This window comes from Gossypium raimondii, chromosome 4 (genome assembly GCF_025698545.1).
Source record: "Gossypium raimondii isolate GPD5lz chromosome 4, ASM2569854v1, whole genome shotgun sequence".
NCBI classification, from domain to species: Eukaryota; Viridiplantae; Streptophyta; class Magnoliopsida; order Malvales; family Malvaceae; genus Gossypium; species Gossypium raimondii.
Window position 1 is genome coordinate 39,768,801 of NC_068568.1, and position 19,425 is coordinate 39,788,225.

The following is a 19,425-nucleotide window of genomic DNA, read 5'->3' on the forward strand; positions in this document are numbered from 1 at the left end:
ATAGGCTCATTCTTGTCCCTGAAATGCAATGAAAAAACTTAAAATTCTAATAGTGACCACTGACTTGGTTCGTAAACCCTGATTCTACTAACCCCATTTTTTAGATGTGAGAATATCTTTGGCAAGAATCGTGAAAGATCATTTAATCTATCATAATATTAGTATTGGATAGAAATTCTATAAAGATTTGAGATCAAACATCAGAATTGAGACGTACTTACCACTTCTTGGCAAAGATGAGGAATGTTTCTAATGACAATTATGAATTGAGTTGAAAAACAACTTGAATTGGGAATAGATTTTAATTCAGGAAACAGAAATAATTTCAGCAATGGTAAGAAAATTTTTTATGCAAAGAAGTGAATGAAAAAGGAAGATGGGAAGAAATGGGGAAAGAAAATAAAACTTTGATCGGGGTTTAAAAAGAAAGAAAAATCCTTATCTAATTGGGAAAATTGGACTAAATAGCTAGGGTTTTCAAATCTTAAAAGGTTGCATGGTAATTTCCCCTAGTCTACCGAAAATAAAATGAAAAAGACTTGGGTGGCTCAAACCTGGTTATGTAAGGGGCAAAAACAAGCGTATTACTATTAGGCCAACGTTTATTTCTTGTTTAATTTTTACTCCAAATAATATTTGATTTAGTGTGGTTTTGTCCTAATTTGTTGAAATTAAAAAGAAAAGAAATGAGAGAAGAGTGGCTTAAACCTAGGGTCTCTAAATAATGCACTAACTACTTAACCATCAAGCATATTCAATTTCTTGATTATTTATTTCAATTAACCCTCTATATTTTGAGGCATGACACTTGTAGTGTTAGTGTCACTTAGAGGTGCTAATGGGCAGGGCCGGGTTCGGGTCGGGACCAGAAAAAAATTCGGCCCGCATCCTAGGCCTAGGCGGCCCTTGACCCGAAATATGGGCACGATATTTTATCCAGCCCAAATGAAAAATTCCTAAGCAGAGAGCCTGGCCATGCCCATTTTTTAATAAAACACTAAAAATTTATTTTAAAAATAAAAAATTTTAAAAAAAAGTATTTTAAATTTATTTTAAAATTAAAAAAATAAAAAATATATATAATTATTATATTCGGGTAGGGCCCGGGCCAAAAAAGTGGTGCCCGAGGCTCAGCCCGTTTTCTAAACGGGCCTCATCTTTTGCCCAATGGGCCTCTTTTTTTGCTCAAGTCCATATTTCCCTATATTTTTACCCAAACCCTCTCATATTTCGGGTGGGTCATCTGGCCGGGCCGGGCCACCCGGCCCATGAGCACCTCTAGTGTCACTTGGCTCGTAATCCATGCAATTAGAAACTTTATATATAGTATAGATAGACATAGATTTAAAATTTTGTGTTTTGTCTGTTTCTTTAATTGAGTTTATCACACTTGACTTGTAACCCAATCAAAAGCTTCTTCTTTTTTTTAATGTGTACACAATCAAAAGCTTTAATTAACTAAAAATTAGGACATTTGTTTTTATATTTCAATATTGTAAAAATGTTAATGGAGTACTAAAATAGGAATTCGTAAAAGTAATTTCTCATAATATTTTTTTTAAGTATAAGAGTAATTATCTTATATAAATTTTGAGAGTTCTAGAGGAGTGGTTTTTGATTTTTTTCTTCTTTTGCAAACTTGAATGTATATACGAATGTCATAGTTAGTTCTTATCCCTTCCTAACCATGGGCGTTCCCTTTTAAATGAAGGGCCTCCTCTGACCAAAGGCTTTCTAGTCTGCGAGCGAGGGATCCCCTGGTGTGCTAACGTAGGGCCCCCTTATGTGTAGGGGAGTAGCCCCTTTGGTGTGCTAGCAAATGGCTCCCCTAGTGTGCTAGTGAAGGGACCATTAGTATGCAAACGAGTAACCCTTGGGTGTTGCAAAAAGGCTTCCTATTAGCCCCATGTTAACCCTCTCTTAGGAGTATAAGTAGTACTTTTTTTGATGTATTTGAAGGAAATATTTGCATTGCCCCCTTAAGTTAAAAACTTCAAGAAACTCAAATTAGACAACAACTTCAAGAGACCCCACACTACTAAAAGCTTCAAGAGATGCATAAGTGGAGAAAGATAAAAAGCTTGAGGGAATTAAGCCATGGATTCTTACTCATGGAAGAAACATGATCTGTTGCTTAGTTCCCACATATGACACCAACTATTATTACACAAAATTTGAGAACATTCGCAATGGTGGTTCATACTGCATTTGGTGCGAAAAGCCACTTAAGTTAGTGATTTTGAAGGGTCCCATGAGCTTGGAGAGATTAGGAATGCTTTGGCATATATCTTGGAACCTCTCTTCTTTTTCTTTTTCTTTTTTTTTTATGATAAAGAGAACTTTTATAGAGGAAGAGTTTTGATGTGGTTCCCACTGAAATGATATCCTAATATATAAGGTGGTTGTATGGGCATCAGAGTTTCATTAGAATGTGAGTCACCCCATCATTCTAATGAAGCACTCATACTCGTAGTCACCAGATATCATTTCATTGGGACCCATACCAAAATTCCTCTATAAAATCTATCTCCATCACAAGAGAAAAAGAATACGTGACAATACTTTATCTAATCTCTCTCAAAAATCTCTTCAAATGAGACCCTCAAAAGCCACCAACTCCAATGGCTCTCCGCACTACACATGATGTGAACCATAGTAACAAATTATCCCCAATGATTGTGTTATTATATAATACTTTTTTATAGAACTTTTAAACTATACATAATCTCTAAAACCTTAAAATAAAATGTTATTATGCAATTCGTCATACTTAAACTTACAACCTACAAATTATTATAACAACACAACTATATTTTTAAACACACAATATTTACATACACAAATTGAGGGGATACTGTTAAGTGTTAACAATGAATTCCTATATAAACCTAGCAATCTTTGAAGTTGTTACAATCCTAGATTCAAAACGGAAACTCTTCATTAATATTTTATATCATGAGAAATTCCAAGTTCGTGGCTGCTCATTCTGCTCTTGTTTTATTTGCTTTGGCTTTCCTTGTATTGGTTGTAGAAGGTAAGTCGACCAATTAATCATTTCCATTATTGATTTAAAATTTCAGCTCATTTCATAATGTATTGGAGAAAAGTTGTAATTTAATTTTTGAAAGTGTTTAAGTATTAAATAGTTTTTATTTAATATAAAATTCGAAAATCATGGTTTGTTGAATGGAGTTAATAAGTACATAGGATAAAATATATTTAGATAGTTTTATTTAAATTTATATGTTTGAACTAAGAAAGGAAATTATTTTTTTAAGTTTTATCCAAAATTATTTTGAATATATTATTATGATATAAAAGTAAATTTATAAACTAAATATTTCTTTTAAGGAATAAACTAAATGTTTTAATACTTAATACTTAATTTTTTAATTTTATTAAAGATAGTATTTTAAAAATTTTGATATACTATCAAGAGAGTTTTTAACTTCAGAACTAGAGTCAATAAATTGATAAGTCTCCTGTAAGAATATAGTAAAATATTTATATATATATAAGAGACTTGTGATAATATTTTTTAAAAATTTTGTAGAATAAAAAAAAATATGCTGTGAATATATCAAATATTAAATACCATATTTATTTTATTTTATTTTGTGTAAAAACAGGTAAGAGATTGCTTAATGCGAACATTAACCTTTGAATGTAGCCCTCAAGTTAACTGTTGGTGCTGCATGGGCGACCCCAGAAAGCAATGTTGGTTGTATAAATCCGATTGCCTGGCCTATTGCTAATGAATCTGGGAGAAAAGAAAAGTCCAAATTTATATGTCAAGTGATTCACGTTCTTCTAAAGATATCATTCACATAAATCTAAGTAATTCATAAGAAATTAATTCAACTCCATGATTCTGAGTTTGAATATCGTTGGCATTGTTGAAAATGTAAATTCTAATTAAGGAGACTTTTTGTGTGAATTTTAGGTACATGCATCAAGTCATTTAACATAAACGAAGACAAGTTGATTAAGTTATAACTTAGTTAAGATCAGTGTAATTGCAACAATTAAAAGAACATAAATTCAATGGCATTTAAATGCACATTTTTTCAATCTAAGATTTTTAAAAGAATTTTACGAGTAAAGTAGTGAAATACAAGTATTTTTATTTGAAATATAACAAATGGAAATGCTATTTTAATAATAAAATTTTATTTAATATTGTTAGAATAATAAAAATAAGGTATTCATTCATAGGGGTTGAACCCAAACCATCCCATGAATACATGAGCCGTCAATTAAAGTAAAAAAACTGGAGCCAGGTAGACCCATCAATAATCCAAAAGTGAAAGACTAATCATGTGAACGTAGCTGGAAAAATTAAAAAGGCAAGGAAGCGCGTGAAACGCAGCGCTTATAAATGGCGCGTCCCAAGAAAGTTAGAGCTATAAGTAGTTGACGGTTTAGTCAAAGTATTTCTTTCCCTCGTCGTCTCCGTTGCTTCTAAACTACGGCAAGGAAAACTCATCGGAACTTTTCTCCTTTTAACTAATTTCCACTTTCCAAAAGAAAAACCAAATCTCTTTTTTGTTAAACTCTTAGTTCGATCTCTTACTTTCAATGGATGAATCTTCGTATTGGAATCTTCCTTCTAGTCATTTACTGGGCTCAGTCCCCGTAAGCTTCTTAATTTTCTTTCTTTTGAATTAATTTATCAAGATCGGCATTCTTATGTAAATTAGTTTAGAATGTTATTTGAAAATTGTTATTCGAATCCTAGGCTGTTGTTAATGAAGAAAGTGAAGCCTCGTATGGCAGAAGAGGAGGTGGTGGCCGAGGTTATCAAACTCTTGGACCTCCGACCGGTATATATTTTTTTTCTTTTAATTAATTTTCTTGCCCTATACGAAAAAGAAAATTAGTTAAATGTATCAATCTTTCATTTTTGGTACTCTGAAACGTGATTTTTCCTCCTTTTTTTTTAAAAAAAAATCCTTATATATCTTTTATTTGATTTCCTTGCCCTATAAGAAATAACTTAAATTTATCTCTGATTTTTTTTTCCATATTTGAAATAACTAATGTCTTAAGAGAGTTGTTTAGTTTTATTATTTCCCAAATGGAAAATAACTGGGGAGAGGAACTTTCAATAATCATGATATCTAGAGTTGAGACATGGAAGATTTGGCGTTGAATTGAGTGGTTTTCTTATTTAAAGTTAGGGTAATTTAGTGAGGAAGAATGAAACTTCCGATGCCGTTTATGTTTGAAAGAATAGACTATAGCGCTAACTGTTATGTTTGTATTTGCATTCTGGAGTAGTTACCTGTTATTTTCGTAATCACAAATTTCTTTACATAGAAGGGAGGTGCCCAATTAAAATCCTTTATTTGATGCATATATCCTTTTCGTGGTTCTGTTAATATTTTTTAACTTCCCTGGAGCATTTCTTTTTTTATTTTATTTTTTTGTGTATGACTCTTCAAACTAAGGAATTTAGAGTGTAGACTACTGATTTTGCTTCCATGTTCTAAAATTCAAAGGCTATAGCAGCTAAAGTACTGCCTTACTGGTGTTATAGTTAGATGTCACTCACTGATGGTAATATGTAACGCTTTTATTTAGTGCTACTGAGGCACCTTAGAGTTTAACGATCCCTTTGTCTATCATATGCAGAAGGATTTGAACAACAATCACAAAACAACTGGAAGGGAGTGTTTAGTATCTCATCATACACACAGTATTTTGATGTAGATACAGATGTTGTCGTAAACAGATTGATAAGTTCCTTTTATCCTGCCGGTGGAGACTTTTTCAACAAGATTGGCGCTAACCCTGATCTGTGAGTCTGCCGCTCTTTTCCCCTTACTCTTTTATGTGGATGTAAAAACTGCTTTTGAAGCCTAATCTTGGGATGAAAAGTGATCCTCTGGAAGAGAAGATTAAGTGTGAAGGAGTATTAGAAGTATAGGAAATCATATGAGTATTATCTGTAGTCAATATAAATTGGGATGAAAAGTAGGATTGAAAGCAATAAAAGCATCCATTGGCCTAGGCATTCTTTCATTTCCAAGAAACATGCTTTTTGGAATTCAGGACCAGAACTCACTAATCTTGTTCCTAAATTTAGTAAATTAGAAAGTTTAGTTAGTTGGCTCTTCATTTCGACATGAATTGTACCTAGTAGGGAAAACTGTGAGAAGCACTAAAAGAAAGATATTAATGACAAGAGCACGCCATGTGGCTGTTATCAAAATGTAATAATGACAGCAGCAATAAAGAAGTTATCAGCACACATCAATGCATGTTTATTGCATCATTACCAATAATACTCTTATTTGCATGTATGGTCATCTTTGCAAGTAGATCGATGGAAAGAAGTCATGTATTAAGAAAAGAAAAAACAGGAGACAACTAGAAAAGAGATAGAATCCTTCCATCTGATTGGTTTTATGGAAGTTGAAGTACACTAGGATCTTATAATTAGTTTGTATTTGTAGCTTTTTATTTGTCTCAATCCAGAGACTCTTCTGTTTGAAAAAGAGGTCATGGATGACCTGCCTTAAATCAAAGGATCTTTTCTGGTAAACTGATCAGTGTAATTTTTATGTATAATGCCAGGATAAAACTCATAAATCCTTATTTCATGGCTTTCTGTATAATCCATACTTTTTTCTCATTTAGAAAATCGAATTCCTTGCAACTATGATGTGGTGAATCATACATCTGATGGTGTAAAAACCTTGACCATAGCTGTAACAATCTGCAGTAGTAATGTTCATGATTATCCGTTAAATTAATTTATTGGTCTTGATTTCTGCCATTTGTTAGGTATGGGCTTATCTGGATCACAACTACATTGGTCTTTATGCTTGCGGCCTTTGGAAACTGTGCCACATACCTTATTCAAAAGCGCACTGATCGAACTACTACTTGGAGCTTTGATGTTGGCTATGTAAATGCAGCAGCTTGTGGAATCTATGGTTATTCACTCGTGGTGCCAGTGGCATTTTACTTCTTGCTTCGATATCTGGGTTCAAATGCTAGCCTTATACGATTTTGGTGCATGTGGGGTTATTCACTTTCCATTTTCATTCCAACTGCAGTAAGTTTTTCTCTTTAAAGGAAGAAAATGATCCTGGTTTTAAATTTTATTCAAGTCCAAAAATTTCAATTTTTTAGTTATTCATTGTTTATTTGCAATCAGCTGAGTTGTAGTATATGGCATATTTGCAGTTTCTACTGCTTATTCCAGTTGAGATTCTCCGATGGATCATCATACTTGTTGCCGGTACGGCCTCATCATGCTTTGTTACCTTGAATTTAACATCCTATATTGGTGGCAGTAATGATCTTAGAATGATGATGATTGCTGCGTTCTTGCTGCAAATGGCCCTTGCAATCTTTATCAAGGTTTGGTTCTTTCCATAAACCTTACAAAGTCATCCTATGCGGGCTATCTGAGCACCTAAAATCCGAACTCTGTTGTGTTTACTCTGTTCCGGGGAAATATGAAAAAGGAGAACAGTTTGAGCAAAAGGCCTCTTGAAGAAAAGCTTGTGTATGTTTTTGGATTCCTTGTAGTTTAGTGGTAAATTTGAAACACGCAACGGATGTGTGTCATAGGAGTAGAGATGTTTTTGATGAGGTGCAGCAACGCGCTACTAATTGCGTTTCTTTGGAGTGGGTTAATCGAATTGACTTGGTGCTGTTGGCCTACAACTTTTAATAGACCAACAAAATGAGAGAAACTAGAAGCTTCTGTGTATATACGGGTTTTCATGGTCTTTTTGCCAGTCTGTAATTGTTACTTCACATCTAAAAGCAGACTTTTGTATCAAAAAATAGGTTCTCTTTAAACCCTAAACTATCTTTGGCTTTAAAGTTACTAGGTAAGTAGGATGTCTATCTCATTTGCAAATGAGATACCCTTATTCAGCTTTCATCTTTTGATTTTAATTTCATATTGCGATAATCAGAATTTGAACTTAAGATCGAGTATAACTATTAAAATTAAGTAATTGAACTAGGTTTTTTACTAGAAACAAGCTTAATTGAACTTTTTTACCGGATAAACACCTCTAGCAAAGGTGTTTTAAATTCGGATACTAAATATTAACCTATTGCACTATGGCCATATATTTGACACATGAAAAGTTTTAAATTCGGTTGCTAAATATTAGCTCTCTTTTTTTATTATTACAAAGAATTAAGCTTCATGTCCTACCAAATATCTTAATGCTGGTAATACAGAAAGTGAAGAAACGAGTCGTTCGAAAACACATCAAAATTTTAAAAATTTATCCAACATTTTTAGACTTTAAATTAATACTCAAATTTCTAACAAAAATGTTACAACTTTTTGTTTGAGCTACCAGCCCTAAGTTAGAGGGTGTGTAATATCGTAAAGCTTTTGGAAAGGACCAGACCTCAAGCGTCTCGTCGTCAAGGTTCAGTTTTTTCTGTTCCTTCCCTCTTCAAGCATTGGTTCAATTTTGATGAGTAAGATTGAAATGGGTTAATTTGGTTTCAAAGCTTATTTTTTTAAAAATTAGATTTTTAATGGGTTTTATGATGATTTTAATGGAGGAGTTTTTGGTTACTAAGAAAGTTGTGAAACTGAAAAGAAAAAGAAAAGGAAAAAAAGAGAGGTTCTGATATAATCTCTACTTTGAACAAAAGAAAACATACTTCTCTGAACTCTACTTTTGTTGATAAAATCTTTTTCCTGATGGGGTGAATATGTTTAAATCACATAAATGATACCAATGACTTTGAGATGGCTAAAAATCAAATAAAAACAAGTCTATAGTTTATTTTTTAGATCTTCCCTCCCAACCCTCCAATACATATTTTCACTATTCACTCACAAATATAATTTAATGGATGGATTCTTCACCATGTGAATGATAATGAAGAATGTGTACCGGAAATGGACCGAATTCTAACCCAAAAAGACGACCTAATCTCTTCAAAAATAGGTAAAACTATTCATTCTTCAATGAACTTCTTGAGGTTCTTCAACCACAGAATATACTCCCGGCCATCCTTATTAATCATGTACTCGTGCAAGTAATTTGTGGTGCTCGGTTTGATTCCTCGGATCTCCAAATACTTGTGAAAAGCCTTCTGCAGGTTCTCATCCAAATCACTGCAAAACAAGAACATTAGTAATCGCATTCCATGCAAATCAATATTCCAATTTCACAATGTATCGAATAGGCTTACTAGAAATCTGGGCCTTCATAGGCGAGTTCATCCTCGGAGTTGGGATTTCGAACGGACAAACTATCTATGGTAATCTCATCAGGGTAAGCGGTACAGTTGAACTCTAAACTCGGACCATCTTTTTTTGAGACATTAACAACCAATGGGACATTTGATTTACTAGGCTTTTCAGTGTCATCATCATTGTCATCATCCGCTTCGCCTTCACCAGTGACAAGATCAGGCATGTGAACATTAACTTTGACGAGTTCACCATCATACTCTCGTGTTAATGTTATGGTTTGAAGCCCAGGAGTGTCTTCGATTTTGAAAGGGAATTCACTTGGAGTTCCTTCAGCCTGTGAAGAAACAATTTTTTTTTAAATGATTAAAAGACAATTTAAAATAAAGCATTGTTTTCAGCTTGAAAACTTAACATCAATACTAGCTATTAAGCAATTGTTCTGTTCTTTTTCCCCACAAATTGTCTCAATAACCATATTGTAAACGACTAAAAGCAGCTTCTAATTATGTTTCTCAGGTCGGATATAAGTGCTACAATGAGTGTTACCATGTTCCAAGACAGCTCTTGAATTCAATCCCTACAAGTCTTCAGTTGACACGATTTTGATTGTAAAACACCCAAAATCCAACTTCTATTTTTCCACTTACTTTCGTACAAACCCTAAATGATAAAGAAAATGGGGAAAAGAAAAACTAATTAATTACTCACCTGATCATATTCATCACTCTCCTCGGCACACTGAATCTCAGACTCAATAACTCGGAGAAGAGACTCATCAGAAGCGGATTTTTGAGAATCAACAGCCGTTGAGAAATGTAGGGTGTTTGGGTAAAAACGGTTCACAGTAGGTTGCTGAGGCTGGAATCCATGGTTCAAGGCCGTGAAGATGCAAGAGTGGTAATTTCTCTGGACTCGGGTGAGTCGAATAGCGAGTGGTGCTAAGGAGTTAGCTGTTTTCCGGAGAATGGAAGTGAAAGCCATGGGGCAGAAAGGTTGCTAGGGTTTTGGGAACAGCTAGATTGTAGTACGTGAAGAGGGTTTTAGGTTATTTTAAAGGCAGCATTGATGTTGAGGTACTGATGGGCTATATTCAAAAGCTTCCCCTGTTGGGCCTAATTTGGTCTGGGATTGGGCAGTTACCCATAATTTCTCTAAATCTAACTTTATCCACTCGGGTTTAGCCTATTCTACAATGTCCCAACTGGATTATATGATGTTAACTCTAGGTATGGGGTCTTAACGAGCCGTTTTATTTCATTTGATCACTTATGTTTATTTGAAAGCATTGTTGTTTTTAGCATCTGGATTGATTATTCATTCCATGGAAACTATTGTTAGATATTCTTTAGAGAAAAGTCGAAATATAATTTTTATGGGTAAAAAAGCACGTGTCCATTACGATTTTAATCAAACAAATTATTAAAAATTTCAAACTTCACTAATTTCGAAAAATTTGATCCAATTTCAACCAACCTTAATTTTATATTTACAATTTTTTAATATTTAAATTTATTTATTATTCATGTTATTATCTATGTGTCAAAATCTAAATATAAAAATGAAGGGTTGCATAAAAGGTTGAATTTATGTTAATCGAAACAGAGAATCTTAATAAGAAAACCAGACATTTTTAAAAAGAAAATCAATGAAACCTCAATTCTTTTATGTAATTTCTCTTTGGATAAATTAGCAAGGTGATGATCCAACTTTTAGGTATGTTCCATTTTGATCACCCAATTTAAAAAACTTTCAATTTTATCATCAATGTTTTTAAATTTTAAAATTTTAGTCACCCTCTTAAATACTTAATAGAAAGCTGATATGGGTGGTTTTTTATTGGTCTAATAATAAATTTAACTCTCCAATATTTATACATTTTATCAAATTGATCCTAAATCTAGCCATTTAGCCCTCAATATTTACAAAATTTCACAAACTTCAGTAATTTTCACAACAATGATCCTGTATTCTCTCTACTAGCAAATCGGTGAATTGCTTCCCTCTCAGCTTCTCTCCTTTCTTTTTAATTGTTTTATTTTTCTTTTCTATCTCTGCAATTTTGTGCTTTGCTTTGAAAGTTATTCAATTTTTGCACAAGAATGAAGAGAAGAAAACCCCAAAGGTAAAAATAAGAAAAAAAAGATGGAAAAGACCTATGCGCCCAAACGTGTTCCTTACCCAACCAGGCCTAGTTAATTATGGAGAAGCAAGAGTCTGAAGTCTGAACTCTGTGTGTGTGTGTGTGTGTGTCTTTTAATGGGTTTCCCCTGTAATTTAGATAGTTGCTTCTTTTAGATATTGTTTTTCGCTACTTCAATTGATAGTTTCGTTGGTTAATTTAGTTCTTTTTGACTTATTTCTTATTGGGTTTTTTTTCTCCGATTTCCTTATGCCTGTGAAACTATCTGCACAAGTGTTTCAATTTCCCTTGAAGGGCTTGATCGTTCCACTTTTGGCTTGTTTATAAATATATGCCATCACCTCACACTGAAGAAGCCAAATTGGAACAAATTATCACTGATTTCTTGTAAGAGTCTTTTAGAATTAAATCGAATTTTTTTTGTAAATGTAATAAATTTTTTAAAATTAGAACTAAATGATAAATTTTGTAAGCGTTGAGGGTTAAATTTGTTAAAATTTTAAATTTAAGGTTTAATTGATAAAATGTACAAATATTGAAAATTTTAATTTGTTATTAGGCCAATAAAAAAATTCACTAAACTTTCCATTAAGTATTTAAGTGCCGATGACTAAAATTTTAAATTTAAAAAATATTGGTGATGAAATTGAAAGTTTTTAAAGTTAAGTGATCAAATTAAAACCTACCCAAAAGTTGGGTGACCACCAGGTAGTTTAATCTCTCTCTCTCTTCTTTACAAAAGAAGCAGAAATACAGCAATACTAAAATCTAAGCTTCCCATGCCTAAGGGCGTCAGCATGCAGTGAAGGGAGAAGACCGTCAGGCGGATTAGGCAAACGGACGAGCCCATTCGTGCCTTCATGCGCCAGGTTAGCGAGATGATCAGCATAATGGTTTCCTTCCCGGAAAATATGCCGAACCTCCATCACCCATCCCTCTCGTATCAAGTCCAAGCAATCACCAATATACATATTTAATAGATGCTGATGCTCATAAGATCGAGACAGCAGCTAAACTACCCATAACTCGTCTAACTCAACAATCTAACGAGCTACCCTGAACTCCTTGGCTAACCGCAAATCATCTTGAACACCCCCACAGCTCCGGTGGAAGGCTGTCCGTACGTCCGGTCTTTAGCATGAACCCATGCACCCAATTTCCATCTGCACTGCACAGCAAGCCACTAGCAGTCACTAAGGCCCGAACAAGAACACACCGCCCCATCCGTTTTCAAGTTTTCTAATAACAGGGTACCATTTGAAGATTTGACCATTCCTTGTCCCCTTCAGGTCAACTTGGAACCCCTGCGACAATCTTTTATTAGATAAATTAGTTAGTCTAATGAGTTTGATCTTTTCTCGAATTAAGCGCTAATGGAGTTCGAAAACATAAAATTCAAATTTAGTTCGAGCTCGCTTGAAGAAACCAATTCATCTAAAATGTTCAAGTAAAATATAAAAATTAAAAAGAAAACATTTTCCGACAACAATAAATTAAAGGATCATTCTTGAATTTAACTTGGTTGATTCCAAGATCTACAAACCTTTCTTTATTCGATAAACCAACTGGTAATTTATTTGTATACACATACACTAAAATAACATATTTCACATAAATGATCAAACAACAGAAAAAAATTACCCCTGAACCGTCTAAACACACATCACTCAGACTTGGAGAACTGTGTTGGATGGCAAAAGAAAAGAAAACTGAAAGAACAAAAGCATTATCTGGAAAATTGAACTCTGTCACATGACAATCTCAGGCTTCAAAATGCTGGATTTGATCTCTTTGTGAGGCAAAATGACGCCACCGCTGCTATATATTTCATCCCATACATGCACATCTTCTCCAAGTACAGTCATGTTCTCTACTCGAGCCCATTGGCCGACAGTGGAGTGCCATCCAATGATGCTGCTTGATATGCAAGCATGCTTCTTGATGCGAACTCCACGCATCACGGTGCAGCGAGAGAGTCTGACTCCAGCCTCGACCACACATCCTGGACCAACAACTACATCTGGTCCAATCAAACATCCTTCCCCGATTTTAGCACTCTCATGAACTAAAACATTTCCCACTATGTGGTGACCACTGGCTAACTTAGTTGAAGATTTCTTTCGCGGGGAGTCTAGATAAAGCCTGAGTCCAGCAATGTAATCCTTTGGCTGACCAATGTCCATCCAAAACCCTGGTAGGACAATTGCATACAGTTTTTTCTCTGCTGCAATCTTCGGGAAGATTGCCTTCTCAATGGAGGTAGGTCTCAATTCAATTCTATCAAGAACAGATGGGTTCAGAAGATAAATTCCAGCATTAATTTTGTTTCCAACAAACAGTTTCGGTTTTTCCACAAATTTGTCCACTTTCCCTGTTGTTTCCTCCATAACCACAACACCGCATTTTGAAGGCTCATCCACCTAGTTGATTATTATTTAAGTATTGCGATCTCTCTGAATATAAAATTTGAAATTGAAAATGAAGATAAAATTTAGAACTGAATTATCACCTTGGTTACCACAATGGAAGCTTCCCCGCCGTGTGCTTTGTGGAATTCAATCATTTCTTTGAAAGGGTACTCACTGATAACATCACTGTTAAGGACAAAAATGGCTCACCGGAACCATCAATGAGCTTATCCCTAGCCAAAGCAAGAGGACCAGCTGCCCGAGTAGCTCTGTCTCTTGAGAGCATGAGATTGTGATCCCAAGTTTAGCTTCAAACTCCTTCAAGAAGTTCAACATCACCTGAAAAATAAAGTGTCCACTGGTCAGCCCATGAACACATAGCCATTAACCTTGCTGGCCAATGTATTAGTTTTACATATCTTATGCTTTGAAACACCTCACATACCTCAGGTTGGTAGTTAATAGCCAAAACAACTTCAGTTACACCAACAGCCTTGAGAGCCTCGATCTGCAAATATAAAAAAATACATCATTCTGTAAAATCAACAAGCTTATCTTGAGAAACAATAGCCGCTAAACTGAAAAGCAATGCTTCCAAGTTTCAGAAAAACAAAGGCCATAATGCAGAAACATACCTGATGCAGGATCATGGGTTTGTTTGCAAATTCAACAAGTGGCTTAGGAATACTGAGGGTCAAAGGCCTCAATCGTGTTCCAAATCCTCCAACAAGAATAAGTGCTTTCATTGTGATACACGTTCCGATTTGCCTGTAGATACTAGAGTCCATATCTTAAGGCTAGTTTGGCAATGCTTTTGAAAAGTGTTTTTCTTCCAAAAGTGCTTTTGGAGCCAGAAGTGCTTCTTTTAAGCACTGCAGAATAGGCCCTTAATCAGAAATCAAATTCCGGAAATAAACTTATATGATTCACAAAATGAATCCCATAAATTCTTCTACATAAAGATGACAAAGAAACAAGAGATTGACCTATGCAGAACTCCGCATTGACATTCGTAGATCAATAATAACAATCACAGAGACGAGCAAATCATAACAGGTAAACATGAATTCCAAACTGAAATGATTTTACTACAGTGAAGGAGAAGAAAACCAGACAAACTTAAAGAAAGCAAATTGGGAAACACAAAACATTCAAACAAGAGCTATAAGCCAAAAACATAATGCTAAAACCTAAAAAACACTACTGAAAATCCATCCAGAAATGGTTTAACTGATTTTGTGACACAAATTTCAGCTATACCAGAGGCTGCCATCTTTCATGAGACCAATAAATCTATTACATGGAACCTAAAACAAGAGCTAGCTGCAATGTAACCCCTAGGTTACCCGGACTTTTCTTCTTTCTCAAAAATATTCCTGTCCAACGCATATAGTAACAGGGATAACATGCATCCTATAAATTATATCAAATAACTTTAAAAGATTGAACACCCCCATATCTCGTTTAACAGAGTATAATTCTTTTTTCAAGTAATGAATCCCGTCTTGCTTTCACTCTACAATGGAGCCGTGAAATACAGGAAATCGCCAAAAAAATCACACCTAGAAAGATCAAATAAACACAATTTTCCGACTATAAGCAATTTTATTGATAATTCCAAGTAAGTTTATCAAAATGTAAGCCTAGAAAACAGACATAGTCAGCTAAGTCAGATATGCGGACACGCAAAGTCTTGACCTTTGCAAATTATTTAACAACGAACGCAGGGAAAAAAACGAAAGCTTTGATTGAATCCATAATCAACATTAAAATCAGGATTACGAAAAACTAATTAACTTAAGATTTTTTGGCTAAAACAAGAGCGAAACTAAGTAAATTAACTAAAATTTATATTTCTTCTTTCGTTCTTGAATAGATTTTATGCATTATTAACCATGTAAAATGCCAGACCTAACAAACATAACATTGGAAATCAACTTAAACCTCAAAATTCAACAGAATTGAAACAAAGAAATGGCGCAAAAAAAAATAAACACCGAGCGGAAATCCCATTGTCAGCTAAATTAAACATTCAAGCTAGATTATTAACTAGAGCTCGAAAATACCAGAACTGGGCAATTACCTTTAAGGATTACGAGATCCAAAACCCAAGTTGAGTTAGAACCAGAAACTCGAGCCCGGTTCGAGGCAAATATATATTGAAAGGGCGGGAAAACGAGTGGAATCAGACGAGTTTGGCTTGCTTGGTTTATTTGTTTTTTAGCAACGGTTTTCTCCCGACAGAAGCAGAGGTGGAAGCGGGGCATTGTTTGGGAGAAAGGAAGGAAATAGAGCGGTATTTATACAAAGGCAAGAAAGTAAATGAAGGCAAAGTACTGGGCTGATTCCAGATTAGAAATTAGATTCAATTTTGGAAGCAGTTTTTGGCGACGGAACGGAAATTGTAGGCGATGTTTCTGGGTGGTTTCGGTTACGGGTCATGGATATATCCGAACTTTTAGTGACGAAAGTGTTGTAAAAGAAAATTATAGAAAAAGGACAGTGAAGATCGACTTTTATTTTTAGTTTCATAAATAGAAATATAATCGTTATTGGTAATTTAAAAGTTAATATAAAATTATCAAAAGATAAAAGTAGATAAAAGTAAATGTTGATTTTTAAAAAATTATTTGTTTTTAATTTTAATATTGAAAGATTAATATGTTAATTTTTTAATATCTCATTTCAAAAAGAACAATTTATTTCAATTTTTAATAAAATTAAATGCTTTTCTTTTCTTTTATTTTATTTTATTTTACTTTACAATTATAAATCCAAAAAAATGTTGTGGTCCATTACATCAACCAAAGGAAAAGTGATAATAATGATAATAATAATAAATCATAAGTGAAGGAACAAGTAGATTTAGGGAAAAACATAGAACCAACTACAAATGGGATCCGTGGGGAATGCATCCCAACTCAGAAAAATAATGCAATAACTTGAGCTTTTCCCCTGTACACGGACCGACCTTTGGAGCAAATCTTTCCATCTGAAGTTCCGAAATTGTGTGTTAACAATAGAGTTAAACAATCAAGCCAACTTTACTATCCCTTCTTGAAATTCCAAAAAAAAAAAAAAAAAAGGGGGTAAAACTTTGACAGAAAATAACATAAAAATACTTGTGATGGACGCCCTTTGGACTCAATATACAGCACTTTTCTTTGTGTGTTAGCACTTGCAAATTAGGGTTTGCTCTCTTTTTGGTCCGCCACTGATCAACTTCAGTTATTGAGCCTACACACAAATTGAAGAAGCATTGCAGGTTACATAATTGTAGTCCCCCTACCTAGCTTTTTAAAAGAAATAGGGTAAAATACACTAATAGCCCTTAAAAATTTTAAATTTATATTTTTATCACTTAACTTTTAAAAATTATGTAACATTATCGAATTATTACATTTTTAACTTTCGTCGAGGGATGATGCGGCACATTAATTCAAAAAATTAATAACTAATTTAGCCCCTAAACCAATTCTATTTTGGGGCAAGAAGCTTTCCTAGGCAACTGTAGCACCTGCTCTCTTTTGGGAAAAGTCGAAAAAGAGAACAATGAAGCAGGCTTCGTTTTGTAATAAAAAATAAGAAGAAGAAGAAAACGTTGAAAAAAATCCACGAACTCTTCAATCCTCATGGTAGCAGATTCTTTAAAATCATTATTACCTTCCCAAATATTGAATTCCTCCATCTCTATAGATATTAGATGCAATTCAATTATCTCTCCACTCCACTCCAATTTTTACTAATTATTGATATGATTTTCAATTTTTTAGAAACAAACAAAAATTTAAGCATCAAACATCCTCAAACTATAAACCTCATTCCATATTGATCCCTAAACTTCAAATCATTCTAATTACATCCCGAGACTATCAAGGATATATCAATTAGGTTCTTCCGTTACTAAACTTGTTAATTTAACCTTTAAATGGCATCTCGATTTTATGTGCCATAATTTAAAAGGAAAATTTTAAGAGAAATTAATATTATAAAATAGATGGTTTGAAAACCTTAGTTTTCGAAACTTCTATAGAAGTTTAATTGTTCGCTCTCTCTTTTTTTCGATTTTACGTTAGTTTTAGTTTTAATTTTAAGTTATACGGAAATGTTCTATTTTTAAATTTGGTATAATTTTAAAAGAAAATGTATTTAAGTATTGATTGACAAAAGAGGAATAAAGATTAAATTGACAAAAGATGAAAACATTAATGGTTAAAGTAATCATCAGTTGCTCCTCATAGTTCATGCCATAACATTTAGATGTTTGAGAAATTCTGTTACAGGTACTTGAGAAGTAAGGCTAAAAGAGATGCGTTATGCAAGGCAAGGAAACACTAATTTTAGCGATTTACCTTACACAACGTTAGAATCAATGAGTATTAACTATGAATAATTCTTTTTGCTATTTCCCCATACAGTTTGACAACATTGCCAGAAAAGTTGGTTATGGTTATGCTATGATTCAACTTGGGCCAAAACAATTTTCTTATTGTATTGATATGTTTTAGAATAATTCCTAGAGGAGAGGGACGACGGTGGGGGGAGGGGAAATTTCTTTAAATATTAATATAAATTATAAAATCAGAAAAATAACACATGAGTGTCGATTGGTCAATGTTTTTTTAATGGTGTTAAGATTTGGGGTGATTTGTGTAATAGAAGAATAGTTTAAGTACCACTTCTAACAAAAAAATTCAAAAAGTACCAAATTCGGAAAAGTGGTATAATTTAGGGTGCAACTTGTTAATAAGCCATTATAAAACGGCCCTTTTTAAGGTATGACCCGAGTTGGATCCGCACATATCAGGGCAGGCCGAGGATTATGGAAGGTCTATAAGTACTTAGTACCTAATAGCCTAAAAACTCTCCTTTTCGGGCCTTACTTCTAAAAAGTTTAAAGCAGTTTGAATAACTTAGTTTAAGCCCATATAAAATCAAAACAAAAACCCTAAAAATTTCCCCTATAAATAGCCTTCATAAGTATCTTCACTCAGCCATCTGCAACTAAATGCTCTGTTCATCCTGGTTCTGCCTTCATTCATTGAAAAGTTTTCGTTTTTGTCATTTTTTATCCTTGAGGTGGGCAATTAGCCAGTCACATGTCTAGCCAATTGGCTATTTTTCTTCTTTGTGTGAATGGTCAGTATCCCACCAAAATCAGCTCTTTTTGTTGTTGGCTTTTCAACTTTGTGTGAAATTGGAAACTTTGGGTTTTCGTTTTTCACTCTTTCAAGGCCATTAACTACATTGATTTCATGAAGAAAACTGGGTTTGGGGGGGCTTGTTTTGATGGGTTTAGCTTTGTTTGGTTAAATGTTTTGCGTCATATACTGATTACCATCGCTCTTTTACATAACTGTGAGCGCTTGTGTATGAGCTGACGCCATAGTTTCTCTCCCTTTCTGCTCAACCAATTTGGTAGCCAATGGCTACTTCACTGCAGATAAGGGGAAATCTATTGCTATTTGTCTTTAGATATGCTGATGAATTTGATATTAGGATATAGTTATAATATTTATGGATGGTGAGATTACTCTCCTGATGATAGATTGATTACCAGAAAAAAATCTTTTTAAGTACAAAGTTAAAATAATATGTATGTCATAATAAGCGAATAGTTAAAAGTTAATTCGGTAACGACAATCGACCAAAAATTTGGTAATTAATTAAAATGATGGTTAGCAAAT

General features: G+C 33.8%; 2 protein-coding genes and 1 pseudogene across 2 annotated transcripts; 1 reads left to right on the forward strand and 2 right to left on the reverse strand.

Annotated features, from left to right (window-relative positions):
- The first annotated feature begins 4,425 nt into the window (after positions 1–4,425).
- LOC105780699 (uncharacterized) lies at positions 4,426–7,825 on the forward strand. Its single transcript, XM_012605178.2, has 5 exons — positions 4,426–4,635; positions 4,739–4,823; positions 5,635–5,800; positions 6,790–7,063; positions 7,195–7,825. Exons 1-5 carry the CDS (start codon positions 4,579–4,581, stop codon positions 7,387–7,389), a joined length of 777 nt encoding a protein of 258 aa, XP_012460632.1. The 5' UTR covers positions 4,426–4,578; the 3' UTR covers positions 7,390–7,825.
- Positions 7,826–8,649: 824 nt separating this feature from the next.
- On the reverse strand, positions 8,650–10,225 carry LOC105780511 (hypothetical protein). Its single transcript, XM_012604893.2, has 3 exons — positions 9,899–10,225; positions 9,187–9,524; positions 8,650–9,109 (listed from the first exon to the last, which is right to left on the reverse strand). Exons 1-3 carry the CDS (start codon positions 10,169–10,171, stop codon positions 8,950–8,952), a joined length of 771 nt encoding a protein of 256 aa, XP_012460347.1. The 5' UTR covers positions 10,172–10,225; the 3' UTR covers positions 8,650–8,949.
- Positions 10,226–12,834: 2,609 nt separating this feature from the next.
- LOC105780675 (probable mannose-1-phosphate guanylyltransferase 3) lies at positions 12,835–16,226 on the reverse strand (annotated as a pseudogene).
- Between the last annotated feature and the right edge of the window lie 3,199 nt (positions 16,227–19,425).